Source organism: Asterias rubens, chromosome 9 (genome assembly GCF_902459465.1).
Source record: "Asterias rubens chromosome 9, eAstRub1.3, whole genome shotgun sequence".
Taxonomy (NCBI): Eukaryota; Metazoa; Echinodermata; class Asteroidea; order Forcipulatida; family Asteriidae; genus Asterias; species Asterias rubens.
In genome coordinates this window covers 14476273-14492622 of record NC_047070.1, presented here as the reverse complement: position 1 = coordinate 14492622, position 16350 = coordinate 14476273, and the positions used below count along the sequence as shown (strand labels likewise).

The 16350-nt window shown below is 38.9% G+C and overlaps 1 protein-coding gene across 3 annotated transcripts; it reads right to left on the bottom strand.

The window, feature by feature from the left end:
* Nucleotides 1-1555: 1555 nt before the first annotated feature.
* LOC117294991 (rho-associated protein kinase 2-like) lies at nucleotides 1556-12923 on the bottom strand. Of its 3 annotated transcripts, XM_033777552.1 has the most exons (6): nucleotides 12814-12923; nucleotides 9592-9742; nucleotides 5084-5315; nucleotides 4729-4984; nucleotides 3820-4023; nucleotides 1556-2406 (listed from the first exon to the last, which is right to left on the bottom strand). In XM_033777552.1, exons 3-6 carry the CDS (start codon nucleotides 5086-5088, stop codon nucleotides 2362-2364), a joined length of 510 nt encoding a protein of 169 aa, XP_033633443.1. In that variant the 5' UTR covers nucleotides 5089-5315; nucleotides 9592-9742; nucleotides 12814-12923; the 3' UTR covers nucleotides 1556-2361. The 3 variants fall into 3 exon arrangements, with proteins under 3 accessions (XP_033633443.1, XP_033633442.1, XP_033633444.1); XM_033777551.1 differs by having other exon boundaries at nucleotides 4729-5315; XM_033777553.1 differs by lacking the exon at nucleotides 4729-4984.
* Nucleotides 12924-16350: the final 3427 nt, after the last annotated feature.

Genomic DNA, 16350 nt, shown 5'->3' with positions numbered 1-16350 from the left:
TTTATGCTGACCCAGGGTCACTGATCAACACAGTGTACAAGATGATATAATAATAATAATAATAAAAATAAAAATAAAAATAATAATAATAATAATAATAATAATAATAATAATAATAATAATAATAATAATAATAATAATAATAATAATAATAATAATAATAATAATAATAATAATAATAATAATAATAATAATAATATATAATAATAATAATAATAATAATAATAATAATAATAATAATAATAATAATAATAATAATAATAATAATAATAATAATAATAATAATAATAATAATAATAATAATAATAATAATAATAATAATAATGATTACATTTATATAGCGCTTAATACTAAAAATAAGTTTCTAAGCGCTTCACAAAGAAAATATAAACGATAAGTAAGCAAACGGGAAAATTAAAGCTAGAAATACACAAAAATAATACAAAAGGTACACGAAATATACAATATAACAGGCTATTTAGCAGAGTCAAATATCATTAGACTATGATGATGTTTTCCTCCAGTATGCATTCATGACACGGGATATCATTGAAAAAACCTCGCCCAAAACGGTTTTAAAAAAAGAAGTTTAATCTCACTTTGATTGGAGCTCTTACTATCTTCATAATAAGATCATAAAAGGAATGGTACACAATTTGTTAAAGAGAATAGTATTAAAGTTTCAGTCCCTGAAGGTGCAAGGCTTTTTTCTTTTACAGCAGCAAACTTTTATTAATAATAGATTTCAAGTTGTGTTCTTTGTACGATGGTCCTTCCTTATCTGTGAGAACAAAAGGCCATACTTTGTGATAAAACATGAGCATGTAAAAGAAAATTCCAGTAAGAAAAAAACATTGACTTTGTATTGAATTCACAGTATAAAAAGTTCACTTGTTGACAACTATTAGAACTAATGCAATAAATCAACCAGTCCAAATATTCGTTTTATCTGCTGAATATGTTTTGGGGTCATTTTTATGAATGATAAAATACATAAAATGTTCCTAAATCAATGTGATCCCTCTGGATGAATATTCAGTCAAAATGTTGTTACTTTTTTGGAAATGACATTGATGCACAGCCACAATCATGGGTACACATGTTTTTGTGTCCATTTTATGGACAATGATTTGAAAACCACTGATGGTAGCAGTTTTCTTAAAGGGAAGGTACATGTTTGGTAATGGTCAAAGACCAGTGTTCTATCTTGGTGTATCCCATCATAATAATAAAATAACAAGCCTGTGAAGATTTTGGCTCAATTGGCCATCAAAGTTGCAAGAAAATGATGAAAGAAAAAACACCATTGTTGGACAAATCTGTGTGCTTTCAGATAGGAATAAAAGACTTTATTATTTTAGTGAGAAATTACTTCTTTCTCAAAAACTACGTTACTTCAGAGGGAGTCGTTTCCCACAATGTTTTATACTATCAACAGCTCTCCAATGCTTGTTACCAAGTCAGTTTTTAAGTTAGTATTTGTTTTGAGTAATTACCAAATGTGTACCTTCCCTTTAATGTTATTTATATATAAAATGATTTTTGGGGTTGAACAAAGAATTGACTAGAGTGGGATACGAACCAATGTCCTCCGGATTAACGTGTCCAGATTAAAATTTCTGTGTCATCAATAAAAAAAGTTTGTCGAAAAACTAAATCTGCAAAGAGTTACTCAATATTTATATGTTGTTCATTTTGTGTCTTTTGGTATCTTTGTAACAAAATGTGTACCCATGATTGTGGCTAAGTACATTGAGAAATCCTCTGAGGTTCCAGATAACTTCAACACCGTCTGTTTTGCTGGTAGGAGCCGCACTCATGTCCAGTATCGGGTGCAACACCCTCGGTGTTCAGATATGTCCAGTCGCTTTGCTGAGGACAACATGGCGCCTGGCTTTGGAACTGCTGACTTTGTTGATGCAGTGGACTCTGTGATGAGTTAAACTCTGGAAACTGAACATGCTGTTGAGTCACGCTGTGTTGGCCACTAGTTGGTTTGGTGAAGCTTTCAAGATATATAAACCATTTTGGATGAGGAAACCTGGTTCATCTTGGAGACCAGCAGCCACTTCATTTTGGATGAGGAAACCTGGTTCATCTTGGAGACCAGCAGCCACTTCATTTTGGATGAGGAAACCTGGTTCATCTTGGAGAGCAGCAGCCACTTCATTTTGGATGAGGAAACCTGGTTCATCTTGGAGACCAGCAGCCACTTCATTTTGGATGAGGAAACCTGGTTCATCTTGGAGACCAGCAGCCACTTCATTTTGGATGAGGAAACCTGGTTCATCTTGGAGACCAGCAGCCACTTCATTTTGGATGAGGAAACCTGGTTCATCTTGGAGACCAGCAGCCACTTCGTTATTGGTATCTTCCATATGCTGTGACTCGTTCTGATGTTGCCATCTGTAAAAAAAAAAAAAGTCTTCTAGGTCACTCCATTTCAAGTTTAAATTTATGTGCGAAAAGTTTCTTACACATTTTGTGCTTAGCATAGCAGTCACGAATTGTACAAGTGACAAAGTATTTTTAGCTGGTAACATTATTTAGGTAAGCATAATTTTTTTTAATTTTTTATATCGCCTAACATCACAAGGTACAATCGACCAGGTGAGGGCTACACTTAACTGATTTGGCTGTCGACCCACGTACTCCTGGGGCTGAAACAAGGTTACCCCCTTTACAGTCTGGGATGTAGGTATGGGTATCATACACTAGGAGCACGGCTGGTGCACTACTTTCCAAACTTTTTATGAAACAAGGGCACAAGTGTCATGACCGGGATTCGAACTCACACTCTGCTGCTGAGAACTTGACCACTAGGCCACAACACGATTTTGCTATGAAATTTGGCCAAAGCTGAATCCTTTTAGCTAATATCAGCCGTCGATTTCACAAAACTCTTCCTAACTTAAGACTAATCTTAGGACTTAGGACGAGTCCCAACCCTGCACTGTAGCATGCAGACCTTAAGATTAATCCTAAGTTAGGAAGAGTTACTCGTCCTAACTCGAGATAAGACGAGTCCTAACTCTTTGTGAAATCGACGGCAGGCTTCTACTAGTTTGAAGCTTAACAAAGTTTGCCATGTCTTTTCCAATGTGCCGCGGGCATGTGATCAATATGCAGATTAGTTCAGTGAATTTTAACAAACAGTTTTTGTTAAAGGGTTTGGTTTATTTTTGTAGGACACAAAACACAATGTCCACAGATTTACATTAAATTTACACGATTTAAAGGAACACGTTGCCTTGGATCGGTCGAGTCGGTCTTTGAAAAGTGTTTGTAACCCTTTTTTATAAAATGTATATGGGTAGAAAGATGTTGTAAAAGTAGAATACAATGATCCACACAAACATGCCACGAACTTGCACGGTTTTCCTTTTGTCTCGTTGACTAAAACGGTCGGCCATTTATGGGAGTCAAATCTTTGACTCCCATAAATGGCCGACCGTGTTAGTTTGCACAGTAAAAGGAAACCCACGCAATTTCGAGGCAAACTTGTGTGGATCATTGTATTCTACTTTTAAATCATCTTTCCAACCATATGCATTTTATAAAAAAGGGTTACAAACGCTTTTTATAGACCAACTCGTCCGATCCAAGGCAACGTGTTCCTTTAAAGAAAATGATGGTAGAAAGCCTCCATTAAATTGCTGAGGTGCTGTAGTTTTTGAGAATTGACCAACACCAAATGGGGGGGGGGGGGGTTAGGCATGTGCCCCCAAAGCAACCCCCCTTTAGTTAGCCACTGTTAAGAAACTGAAGTGGATGAATCTTAGTTATACTTCCACCATGCAAAGTTTCAAATCTACTTACCCTAGTCTTCTTCTCAGACTCCAGTTCTTCCCTGAGTCTCTCCATGTCTCGGCAGGTCATCTCTTTGGCAAGTTTCTCCTTCTCCAGTTGGGAGCTCAGGTCCTTGTAGCTGGTCTGAAGCTGTTTGGTGGTGGAGGACAGGGATTGGTTGGTGTGAGACAAGGTCTTCAGATGAAGCTGGGATTTCTCCAGACAGGCCTTGGTCTAATGTAGAGAGGAGAACGTTACGATGCTTACAGTTTCCATGAAAACCAATGGTTGCTCATAGTGCTCATTGTAGATGGCTTCTAAGGCACTTTATCGTCATTATCATTACCATTGAGAACAAAGGGTAAGAGCTGAGGAGTAACCTGCAATGGATTGGCATCCTGTCCAGGGAAATTGTTTTCAGTCATTTAATGCCAAGGAAACCGGATATAAACACCAGCCTGGTGAGCCACATTGGCTTTGGACAGAACCGACGATTCAAACCCACAGCCCCGATGACTTGGACTCTTTGGTATTAAATTGTCAAAGACCAGTCTTCTCACTTGGTGTACCTCAACAAATGCATAAAATAACAAACCCTTAAAAATTTGAGCTCAATTGGACGTCAAAGTTGCGAGAGAATAATGGAAGAAAAACGCCCTTGTTGCACAAGTTGTGTGCATTCAGATGCTTGATATGAGAACTCAAAATCAGATTATGAGGTCTTGTAATCAAATTCAAATACTCTAGTGGAAACTTACTTCTTTCTCGTAAACTACGCACTTCATAGACAGCCATTCATCACAATGTTTTATACTTTCAACATCTCTCCGTTACTCGTAACCAAGTAAGTTTTTATGCTAAAAATTATTTTGAGTAATTACCAATAGTGTCCACTGCCTTTAACCACTCGGCCCCCAACATCCTACAAATGGCTTGTACCTCATTTAAGTGTTCCGTCAGTTGCTGTCTCTGTTGTCTCCATTTGAGATTCTCAGTCTCCAGTCTCTGAGCAGATTGCTGGAGTTGCTGTTGTAGTTCAGCTTGGCTCTGATGCGACGCCTCCAGTGCCTGGTGGAGATGACGCATCTCATCTGCTTGGGTGTGGTTCTCTTCTTGTAGGTCGTTCAGGGAGATGGCCATGGGGTGGATGTCGTTGGATTGAGAGATGAGCTTGGAATCGAGCTGAGAGCGGTAACTGTCGAGGGGGGGTTGGAAGGAAGGGTGAAAAAGAAGGAATGTAATGAACTCGATGCTCTTGACCACTTGCCCCTGACACCCTACTATTGGCATGTACCTCATTCAAGTGTTCCGTCAGTTGCTCTCTCTGTTGTCTCCATTTGAGGTTCTCAGTCTCCAATCTTTGAGCACATTGCTGGAGTTGCTGTTGTAGTTCAGCTTGGCTCTGATGAGATGCCTCCAGTGCCTGGTGGAGATGACGCATCTCATCTGCTTGGGTGTGGTTCTCTTCTTGTAGGTCGTTCAGGGAGATGGCCATGTGGTGGATATCGTTGGATTGAGAGCGGTAACTGTTGGGGGAAGGAAGGGCAATATACAAGGAATGTAATGTTACGCCATGGTTCGTTTTGTCTGTCTTGTTCTTGTTTTGTGATTCGCAAAGATGACACAAAGATGGCACGATGATCGTACAATGACAACAAGAAGATTGCAAGATGATGGTTTGATGACGGCACAAATTTGTGTGATGATTGTACGATGACGGCACATGGCACTAAGATCACACAATGAGGATACAAATTAGTAAAGAATGTACACGATGATCGTACAATGACGACACAAAGATAGCATGATGATTGTACAATGACGGCACAAAGATGGCAAGATGATCGTTTAATGACGGCACAAAGATGTGTGATGATTGTACGATGACGGCACATGGCACCATGATCATACAATGAGGATACAAATATGCTAAAGAATGTACACGATGATCGTACAATGACGACACAAAGATGTGTGATGATTGTACGATGACGGCACATGGCACTAAAATCATACAATGAGGATACAAATATGCTAAAGAATGTACACGATGATCGTACAATGACGACACAAAGATGTGTGATGATTGTACGATGACGGCACATGGCAGTAAGATCATACAATGAGGATACAAATATGCTAAAGAATGTACACGATGATCGTACAATGAAGGCACAAAGATGTGTGATGATTGTACGATGACGGCACATGGCACTAAGATCATACAATGAGGATACAAATATGCTAAAGAATGTACACGATGATCGTACAATGACGACACAAAGATGGCATGATGGTGGTACAATGACGACACAAAGATAGCATGATGATTGTACAATGACGACACAAAGATAGCATGATGATGTACAATGACGACACAAAGATTGCAACATGATCGTTTGATGACGGCACAAACATGTGTGATGATTGTACGATGACGGATAGTTGGCCAGCGGTATCCGAATATCAAAATTTCACTATTCGCCTAGCACTACAAAGATGTGTGATAATTGTACGATGACGGCACATGGCACTAAGATCACACAATGAGGATACAAATATGGCTAAAGAATGGACAAGATTATCGTACAATGACGACACAAAGATAGCACGATGGTGGTACAATGACGACACAAAGATAGCATGATGATTGTACAATGACGACACGAAGATTGCAAGATGATGGTTTGATGACGGCACAAAGATGTGTGATGATTGTACAATGACGGCACATGGCACTAAGATCACACAGTGGGGATACACATATGGCTAAAGAATGGACAAGATGATCGTACAATGACGACACAAAGATGGCACGATGGTGGTACAATGACGACACAAAAAAAGCATGATGACTGTACAATGATGGCACAAAGATGGCAAGATGATCGTTTAATGACGGCACAAAGATGTGTGATGATTGTACGATGACGGCACATGGCACTAAGATCACACAATGAGGATACAAATAAGCTAAAGAATGTACACGATGATCGTACAATGACGACACAAAGATGTGTGATGATTGTACGATGACGGCACATGGCACTAAGATCACACAATGAGGATACAAATATGCTAAAGAATGTACACGATGATCGTACAATGACGACACAAAGATGTGTGATGATTGTACGATGACGGCACATGGCTCTAAGATCATACAATGAGGATACAAATATGGCTAAAGAATGGACAAGATGATCGTACAATGATGACACAAAGATGGCACGATGGTGGTACAATGACGACACAAAGATAGCATGATGATTGTACAATGACGACACGAAGATTGCAAGATGATGGTTTGATGACGGCACAAAGATGTGTGATGATTGTACAATGACGGCACATGGCACTAAGATCACACAGTGGGGATACACATATGGCTAAAGAATGGACAAGATGATCGTACAATGACGACACAAAGATGGCACGATGGTGGTACAATGACGACACAAAGATAGCATGATGATTGTACAATGATGGCACAAAGATGGCAAGATGATCGTTTAATGACGGCACAAAGATGTGTGATGATTGTACGATGACGGCACATGGCACTAAGATCACACAATGAGGATACAAATATGCTAAAGAATGTACACGATGATCGTACAATGACGACACAAAGATGTGTGATGATTGTACGATGACGGCACATGGCACTAAGATCACACAATGAGGATACAAATATGCTAAAGAATGTACACGATGATCGTACAATGACGACACAAAGATGTGTGATGATTGTACGATGACGGCACATGGCTCTAAGATCATACAATGAGGATACAAATATCCTAAAGAATGTACACGATGATCGTACAATGAAGGCACAACGATGTGTGATGATTGTACGATGACGGCACATGGCAGTAAGATCACACAATGAGGATACAAATATGCTAAAGAATGTACACGATGATCGTACAATGATGACACAAAGATGTGTGATGATTGTACGATGACGGCACATGGCAGTAAGATCACACAATGAGGATACAAATATGCTAAAGAATGTACACGATGATCGTACAATGATGACACAAAGATGTGTGATGATTGTACGATGACGGCACATGGCAGTAAGATCACACAATGAGGATACAAATATGCTAAAGAATGTACACGATGATCGTACAATGACGACACAAAGATGTGTGATGATTGTACGATGATGGCACATGGCTCTAAGATCATACAATGAGGATACAAATATCCTAAAGAATGTACACGATGATCGTACAATGAAGGCCAGAGATGTGTGATGATTGTACGATGACGGCACATGGCAGTAAGATCACACAATGAGGATACAAATATGCTAAAGAATGTACACGATGATCGTACAATGATGACACAAAGATGTGTGATGATTGTACGATGACGGCACATGGCAGTAAGATCACACAATGAGGATACAAATATGCTAAAGAATGTACACGATGATCGTACAATGACGACACAAAGATGTGTGATGATTGTACGATGACGGCACATGGCTCTAAGATCATACAATGAGGATACAAATATCCTAAAGAATGTACACGATGATCGTACAATGAAGGCCAGCGATGTGTGATGATTGTACGATGACGGCACATGGCAGTAAGATCACACAATGAGGATACAAATATGCTAAAGAATGTACACGATGATCGTACAATGACGACACAAAGATGGCATGATGGTGGTACAATGACGACACAAAGATAGCATGATGATTGTACAATGACGACACAAAGATAGCATGATGATTGTACAATGACGACACAAAGATAGCATGATGATTGTACAATGACGACACAAAGATGGCAAGATGATCGTTTGATGACGGCACAAACATGTGTGATGATTGTACGATGACGGCACATGGCACCATGATCATACAATTAGGATACAAATATGGCTAAAGAATGTTTGATGACAGCACAAAGATGGCACAATCATCGTTCAATGCCAGCACAAAGATGGCATGAAGATCCTTTTATAACTGCACAATGACAGCACGTAGATGTCATAATGATCGTACTTTGACGGCACATAGAAGGCACAATGATCGACCAATGGAATGACGTCACAAAGATGGCACGATGATCGTAAAATGATGATACAAAGATGGCAAAATGATCATATGATGACAGCACAAAGACAGCAAAATAATTGAATGATGATGGCACAAAGTCGGCACGATAATAGTACAATGAAGGCACAAAGATGTGTGATAATTGTACGATGACGGCACATGGCACTATGATCACACAATGAGGATACAAATATGGCTAAAGAATAGACAAGATGATTGACAATGACAACACAAAGATGGCACGATGGTCGTACAACAATAATGGCACAAAGATGGCAAAATGATCATATGATGACAGCACAAAGACAACAAAATAATTGAATGATGATGATGGCACAAAGTCGGCATGATAATAGTACAATGAAGGCACAAAAATGGCACAATGACAGCACATAGAATACTCGATGATCAAACGATGATGGCACAAAGATGGCACAATGATAATATGATGACATCAGAAAATTATAGCACGATGATCTTACGATATGACTATGACTATATAATGGCATGTTCATAGCTAAAATTTGACATGATCAGAGCACAATGAAAAAAATGAAAAAGCTCAATGATGGCACAATGTCTACACAACGATAAAAAAATTAAAGGGAAAATGCCATTTCATAATTAAATAACATTGACAGCCTGTCTGCATACTATCTCAAAACCCCTGTACTGACATGGCTCTATATTAAAACTGAACTCATCATACAAACCTTTTTGCTTCATGTTCAGGTTTTGTTTGTTCTCCCTAACGACTATTTTCAGTTCATGATCATGGACCATTAGACATTGATACTCCTTGGTGAGGGTGGTCAGTTGAGACAGAAGATGTGTTTCTAGCTGAACTGCAGCAAGACATTGCTCCTGCAAAGTCAATACAAACAAATGAGGAATAAACGTGCTGTTTTAAATAAAAAACTTAAACGGCACTGAACACTATCCCCTATTTGTGTTGGTAATTACTCAAAATTAATGTTAGCCTAAAACTTACTTGGTGACGAGCAGTGTAGAGTCAGGTAGTTGCAATGTAACCCTCCTCTCGGCGGCCGCCGGGAGGAGGGTTATGTAATCGCAACTACGTCGGGTATGAGCAATGGATAGCTGTTGTTATAAAGCGGCTCCCTCTGAAGTTACATAGTTCTTGAAAAAGAGGTGATTTCACACTCCAATAAAAAAAACTTTAGCTGAAGCCTTTCTATGCATCTGAATCCGCGGCGGTCAACCACTTCCATATCATAACCAGTTACTGATCATAACTGGTAAATAACAAACTTTTCCCAAGCAGGCCATGTATCACAGAGTGAAACAAAGTTAGCGAAATTACTCCAGATCTAATGGTAACAGAGTAACATAATATAATTTGTGTATGGCCAGAGTGCATGTATAGTACTTTAAATTTGTTCTTGTAAGATAACAACTTTTTATTTTGAGTGGCTAAACCGCGCCCCAAAATTCCTTAAACTTGGTGAGCCATCTTATAGTATGCAAAGAAGTAATGTGACTTCAACTAAGGTTGTGTTTGGTTAAGTTGTAGGTTATTTTTAACAATGAATATTCATGAACAGGCTTGAGCGAGCAGGGAAAAAAAAGTTAAGGGGAAATACAAATAAAATTCTGAAGATTCTTTTCTGGTTTGGGGTCTGTGTAGACCCTATGGGAATAAAATATAATTTTTGGCATTCGACATCAGAGCTTCTTAAGGAGAGGCTGTGAATCCAGCCTCAAAGATTTAAATTGCGAGCCTTAGTTTAGGGGAAGGAGAGAGGGCATAGCCAGCCTTTGGCAGTGAGAACTAGTGAGAGTTCAACCAACAATAATTTGAGTGGAGAGTGTCACTTGCTAATAAATATTTTTATATGTAGCGATATTGAGCAGAACTCCGAGAAAGCCAGGATTCACCAGTATTCCTGTAAGTTAAATTTCGTATTAAATATTGTTAAATTTATAGTGGAACACTGCATTTATTGTAGTTTTAGAGAAATGATTTTTTTTACTGCCACTGGAAGAAAGTTGTCCAATCTTTAATAATGCAACGAGTATGTGATTCAAGACGGTCGAGTTAGCCAAACTGAATTTATAATTATTTTACTCTACTCTGCGAATGGGCCCAAGTGGAACAAAGGCTTCTGCTGAGAAATCAGTTAAAGTCACCCGGAAGTGGTATTTTTTCAAAATAAAGCTTTTGTCACTAATATATGTGTTTTGATGAGTGGAATGTGAATAAACAGTTAACTAAGGTTTAAAAAAATCAGTTCTTATGTTATTTACAAATTTATGAGTAGACCCCAACCCGAGAGGGCGCTGTTCGTTACTTCAATCGAGGCAGACTTTGCCTGTAATGCGTAGAGTAAACACAATTGCAAAGTACATGTACGGACCAAGTCGTGAGTTTGTACATTTAAAAAAAAAATGTTTTTTTTTTTTTTCCGGCAATGCCGACCAGGTGTATTGCTGCTGAATGCAGAAAAACACTTTTTGAAATGTACCAACTCACGACTTGGACGTACATGTACTTTGCACGTGTGTTTACTATACGCATTGCAGGCAAAGTCTGCCTCGATTGACGTCACAAAAGGGGTAGGCGGAGTCAGCCCCCCAAACAACTTTATATATTTTTTACATATAAATCGTGACAAACAATTACTAAAAAAATTGTTTTATTGTTCGTAAGCATATACTCTTATGTTTGTGACTTTAAATTAATTCTTTTGTGATATTATAATAATAATATTGATATGAGATAACTTGTTGTAAATAGAGCAAGTAGTTAGAATGGTGTTAATTTATGTACAGGGCTTGTGCTTTGGGAGAACCCCACACAGTGGTAGTACTTGAGAAGTTGAAGGTGGACTGGGATCTCACCGCGACGTGAGCGTACTACGTACCGTTACTTATTAGAGTTAGACCGGTTCATACTTCCTGCGAATGTGAATGCGAAGCGAAATTGCGGTGACCCAACAATCGGTACGCACCCCATTTCCCTCTGTGAATGTGAGTGTGACGCAATGAAGTTCTCATCGCACCAAGCATTCGCAAGAAGTATGAAACCGGCTTTAGATGAGAAGGACGTAAAGTAAATGAGAGAACTTGTTAATATTGTAGAATGTAAAATGTAAATAAATTTGTAAATATAAATGAGAAGCGTCACCAGAGTTTTCGTGTGTGTGTGTGTGTGTCGAGGGGGCGGGTGCACCTATAAGAACTAGAGGGCGCACGAGTGATGCTTCGCGCACACGGGACCGCAAGATGACAAGCGTGTCATTCTGCACGCGCATTGAATATGAAATACACGTTTGAATTTTTTTTATTGAACGCTCACGCGATGCAAACACACGCTGTGAGATGCCAGTTTTGTCAACTTAGAAAATGGCTGCCTGCGCGCATGCCGAAACGCGTATATAGGCCAGTGCGCCTTCTAGTTCTTATAAATAACTCTATGGCCTTGGTCTATAGACGATGTGACCTCTGACGTCAGTCGAAAACCATAATAACATGATTCGCGCCCATACCGCCGGGCAAAACCTTTGTGTTTTGGCAGCCAGCTAGAAAGTGTACGTAATCTAAGGCTGTGTCCGAAACGACGACTTCGGCTACAGCTACGTTTAGATCAGCGCGTCTACCAGTGTTGAAGAATAGGCAGACGCGCGCGATCTAGCCGTAGCTGTAGCCGAAGTCGCCGTTTCGGACACGGCCTTACTATGACTACGCAACTCAGTGCCCGGCGAAACAGGACGTATATAGTGTTTTGTCAACAGAGGGCGGTTTGAATGTAAACATAGGTCACATCGTCTATACTTGGGAGGAGTCCTGGCTGTGCATGCTGGGATGTGATTTTCAAATTCAATATTTATAATTTTTATAAATAATCAAGCCCAATTCTCCCAATATTATTATGCCATCTTTAGAGATAATAAAATGAAAAATTTCCAACTCACTTTTATTCTGCGTGCATGGGGCGAGAATTTACTGGTTGATGGAAGAAGATTCATCTGTTATTCTAGGTTATTTCGTAGAATTATTGGAGAACATTCATGAAAATCATTGATCTTTCTTTTATTTAGAAATAAATCCTGTAGAAAAGCCTGCCAATTGAGGGCGCCGTCTACATTTCCACTTGAGCCTCTTTCACAAAATTTTAGACTTTTTCACCAAAGTTGAGACTTTTTCACAAAAGTATAAACATTTCAGGAATTTATTACTAAAAAAAATAATTTGTTAACAGCTTTAATGGAATTGGGCTCTAGAAATGTGTCAGCTAGGCTTTGCCATCAAGCTAAAAAAAAACACAAAAAACAAAATTTTCGCATGTTCTGTTGCCCACTATAATTTATGCACACAATCTCGTAACTTTATTCAACCAATCACGTGCCGTCAATTTTTGTTTGACAGCTTCACGCACGCGCAACGCGAACAAAAGACTATTACGTCATCATATCAGAGGTCAAGAATTCCACGTGTCTTGGTGGTCGTCTGCTCCTCCGCATTACACACGTGGTGGTGGTGTTTTGAACACTTTTTCTGTACCAACTCGACCAATGTGGTTTACTAACGTAAACTGCCCGGGACGTGGAAAGAGTTGACGCAAGATTTTTCCTAAACTTATCTATTTCTTATGGTCAAGTTGGAAGTTGTTTTGCTCTGTGCATCATCAGGAGAGGGCAGGACTACCCTATAGAGTATGCTGGTCCTTTATTTTTCTTCATTTAAGGACAGTTTGCCATAAATTCTGAACATTTACTTGTGTTGACTGTCGGTGTTTTGTGCAAGTGGTGGGCGTTCCGTGGCTACAAAATAACAACACGCGTACAGACAGCAAGTTATGCACATGTGTGGACAGTATTCTACGCGGACCATGCCCTTGTCAAAGAGTTCAATTTGAATGTTTTTGCTCTTCTTCAAACACTTTGGACGTTGTTTCTGTGAGGATGGAGTCATGAAGGCATGGTTTTGTAAAATTGTGTCACTTCAAAGAGGGAACAGCAAGAGATTTCCATTGGAAAATTACAGGTAAAGCTTTTTTTTTTTAAGTTTTATATTTTTTATTTTGCCAAGTCCATTTTTAATACAGAATGTTTCTAATGTTTTTCAGTTGTGAATGTCATGAACAGGCACATAACAACTCGAATTCCAGCCAAGTTTGTTGAACATTTTTGAGTACAGGCAATTCGGCACTTTTTCTGTTTTTTCGTATTTTGTTGATTGTATTTTCCGCTTTTTTTTCCCAACATATTTCGGTGAAGAGCGCCCTCAGTGGCAAATGCACGTCCAGTTGTCGTCTGCTCGTTTCCCAACCCAATAAATTGCTGTTTATCTAACTGACTGACACTCTCTTATGTTGTTTACCGGCACCCAATGATCTTTTTTTTGGTCGGAAGTTTTTTGGTTTCATCTGCTCATTATGCAATAATATGAGACATTAAATGTCTCAAAAATGCTGTATTTTGTTGTGAAACATTCGTCAACGAAGAAGCGTTTGTAGCGCTTCATCTGTCAGTTCAAACATAAATCACTATAAATTAACTCTTAACGAGTGTATTCCTGTTATTGTGATACCGTAATTATTTTTCTGTTTGCTGACGTTCTGTAATAAATGATTAGGCCCTAAAATGTAGAAAAAAAAAAAAAAAAAAAAGTGCGAAATATATCACTAAAAATAAAACAAACTCACAAAGTAACATTAATAAAACATTGAGACAAAGAAGCATTTATTGTATCCTTGATATTATTTAGGTATGTTTTATTCAAGAAATTAGGTTATTTCTTTGTCTATTTACTTTTTATTATTGCGTCACGGGACTTTATCTCGTGGAGCCAGCTGTGATTACCAGTAATTAGAATAGCGCCCCCTTGTGTTATTTTATTGCCAACATTCTTGCTCTGATCGAACTTCGTTGTAAGGCTGTGTCCGAAACGACGACTTCGGCTACAGCTACGTCTAGATCAGCGCGTCTACCAGTGTTGAAGAATAGGCAGACGCGCGCGATCTAGCCGTAGCTGTAGCCGAAGTCGCCGTTTCGGACACGGCCTAAGATTGTGCACATAAACCAAAAATAACAAGAAAATAGACATTGCAATATTCATTTTCTGTCTATCAATGCAATGATAACAATAAGAGTGACCGAAGGCATTCCAGGGACATTTCGGGAGAAATTTTAATTTTTTTTACCATAGTTACCACATAAAAAAAAAATACCACAAAATTATACATCAAGTGAACGTATTGGGATATAGGGCCTACCCCCATTTCTTTATTTTAAAAGATGATATAAATCAGCCAGTGCAATCTCCGAGAAATAGGACGTTGTGTGGTGTCAGTTTTGTCGCATGATCATAAGGTCTACACAACAATGAATTTAAACCATACGTAAAATCACATCTCCGTGTATATTAATTATTGTTAAATATTGGTTTATTCTGCTTTGTACAGTTAAATGCGAGGTTTTTAACGATTAGATAAAACAGAACAGTGTGAGGAGCAAACAACACTGCTGGCACGTGAGGTCACGCGCACGATTTTACGCTACACAACAGCTATCAACCAATGAGCTGCCTCCTTTTGCCCCAGTGAGGGCGCTGTTTAGTTTAGCACCATGTGCAAAAGTCTATTGTACAATATCTTGCTAACCAAATCATGCAATTTCAGATATAAGAAAGTGACAATTTTGCTTTGCTATTCAGTGTGACCATTCCCATGTTTGTTTTAATTCTATGAACTATCCTGGGAACAATGGATAAGGCAAGTTTGTAAGCCTGTAACTAAAAACTTGCTAAGCATAGACAGATCATGCTTAACAGAAACTGGTTACCAGCAAAAATGCCAGTATACACTGTAGACACCGCATACAACTAGCGGCACACTCTTTTTTTGCTTTGTAAAGAAAATAATTCGCTAAGCAGTATTTTCTGCTCACAGCTTATAAATGATATGAATTGGTCTGTCATTTGTAGATATTGCGTCAGTTATAATGTGCTTTTGTAATCAACCATATTGAATTGTTATACCTCTATAGAAATTGTGAAGTTTGATTGGTCGAGAACCAATCACGTGCTGTGCAACAAATACGCATGTATCATGGCTAAAGATAAGCGCTACGCGTAATGCAGAGCGCGCCGGGTAACATGAAAAGTCATGTACACCGGACCGGGTGTACATCACCTTGATCGTTCCCACCGTTGGTCGATTTCCAGCGCTGTATGAAACACGCGCGGGTTCGAGGGAACTGTCAGGAATAGTTTCTTGTTCGTCTGCTAATTAAACAACGAATACTCCGTCGTAAATGTTTAAGATTACAACAGAACTTCGAGAAGAGGAATATTAATGTTACCAAGGTATAACAAAACAATTGTTGCACGCTGTGATCAGGGTCCATGGGTTTTGTACACCCGAGGGGGGAAATGGCACTCGGCTTCGCCTCGGGTGCCATTTCCCCCCTCGGGTGTACAAAACGCCATGAACCCCATCACAGCGTGCA

Excerpts from the sequence above, each read along its gene's own strand:
- LOC117294991 (XM_033777551.1), bottom strand. The coding sequence starts at position 5,088 with ATGAGGTACATGCCAATAGTAGGGTGTCAGGGGCAAGTGGTCAAGAGC. Across the intron at positions 4,024-4,728 it reads TGACGGAACACTTAAATGAG|ACCAAGGCCTGTCTGGAGAA; the intron begins GTACAAGCCATT and ends TCTCTACATTAG. Across the intron at positions 2,407-3,819 it reads AGTCTGAGAAGAAGACTAGG|ATGGCAACATCAGAACGAGT; the intron begins GTAAGTAGATTT and ends TTTTTTTTACAG.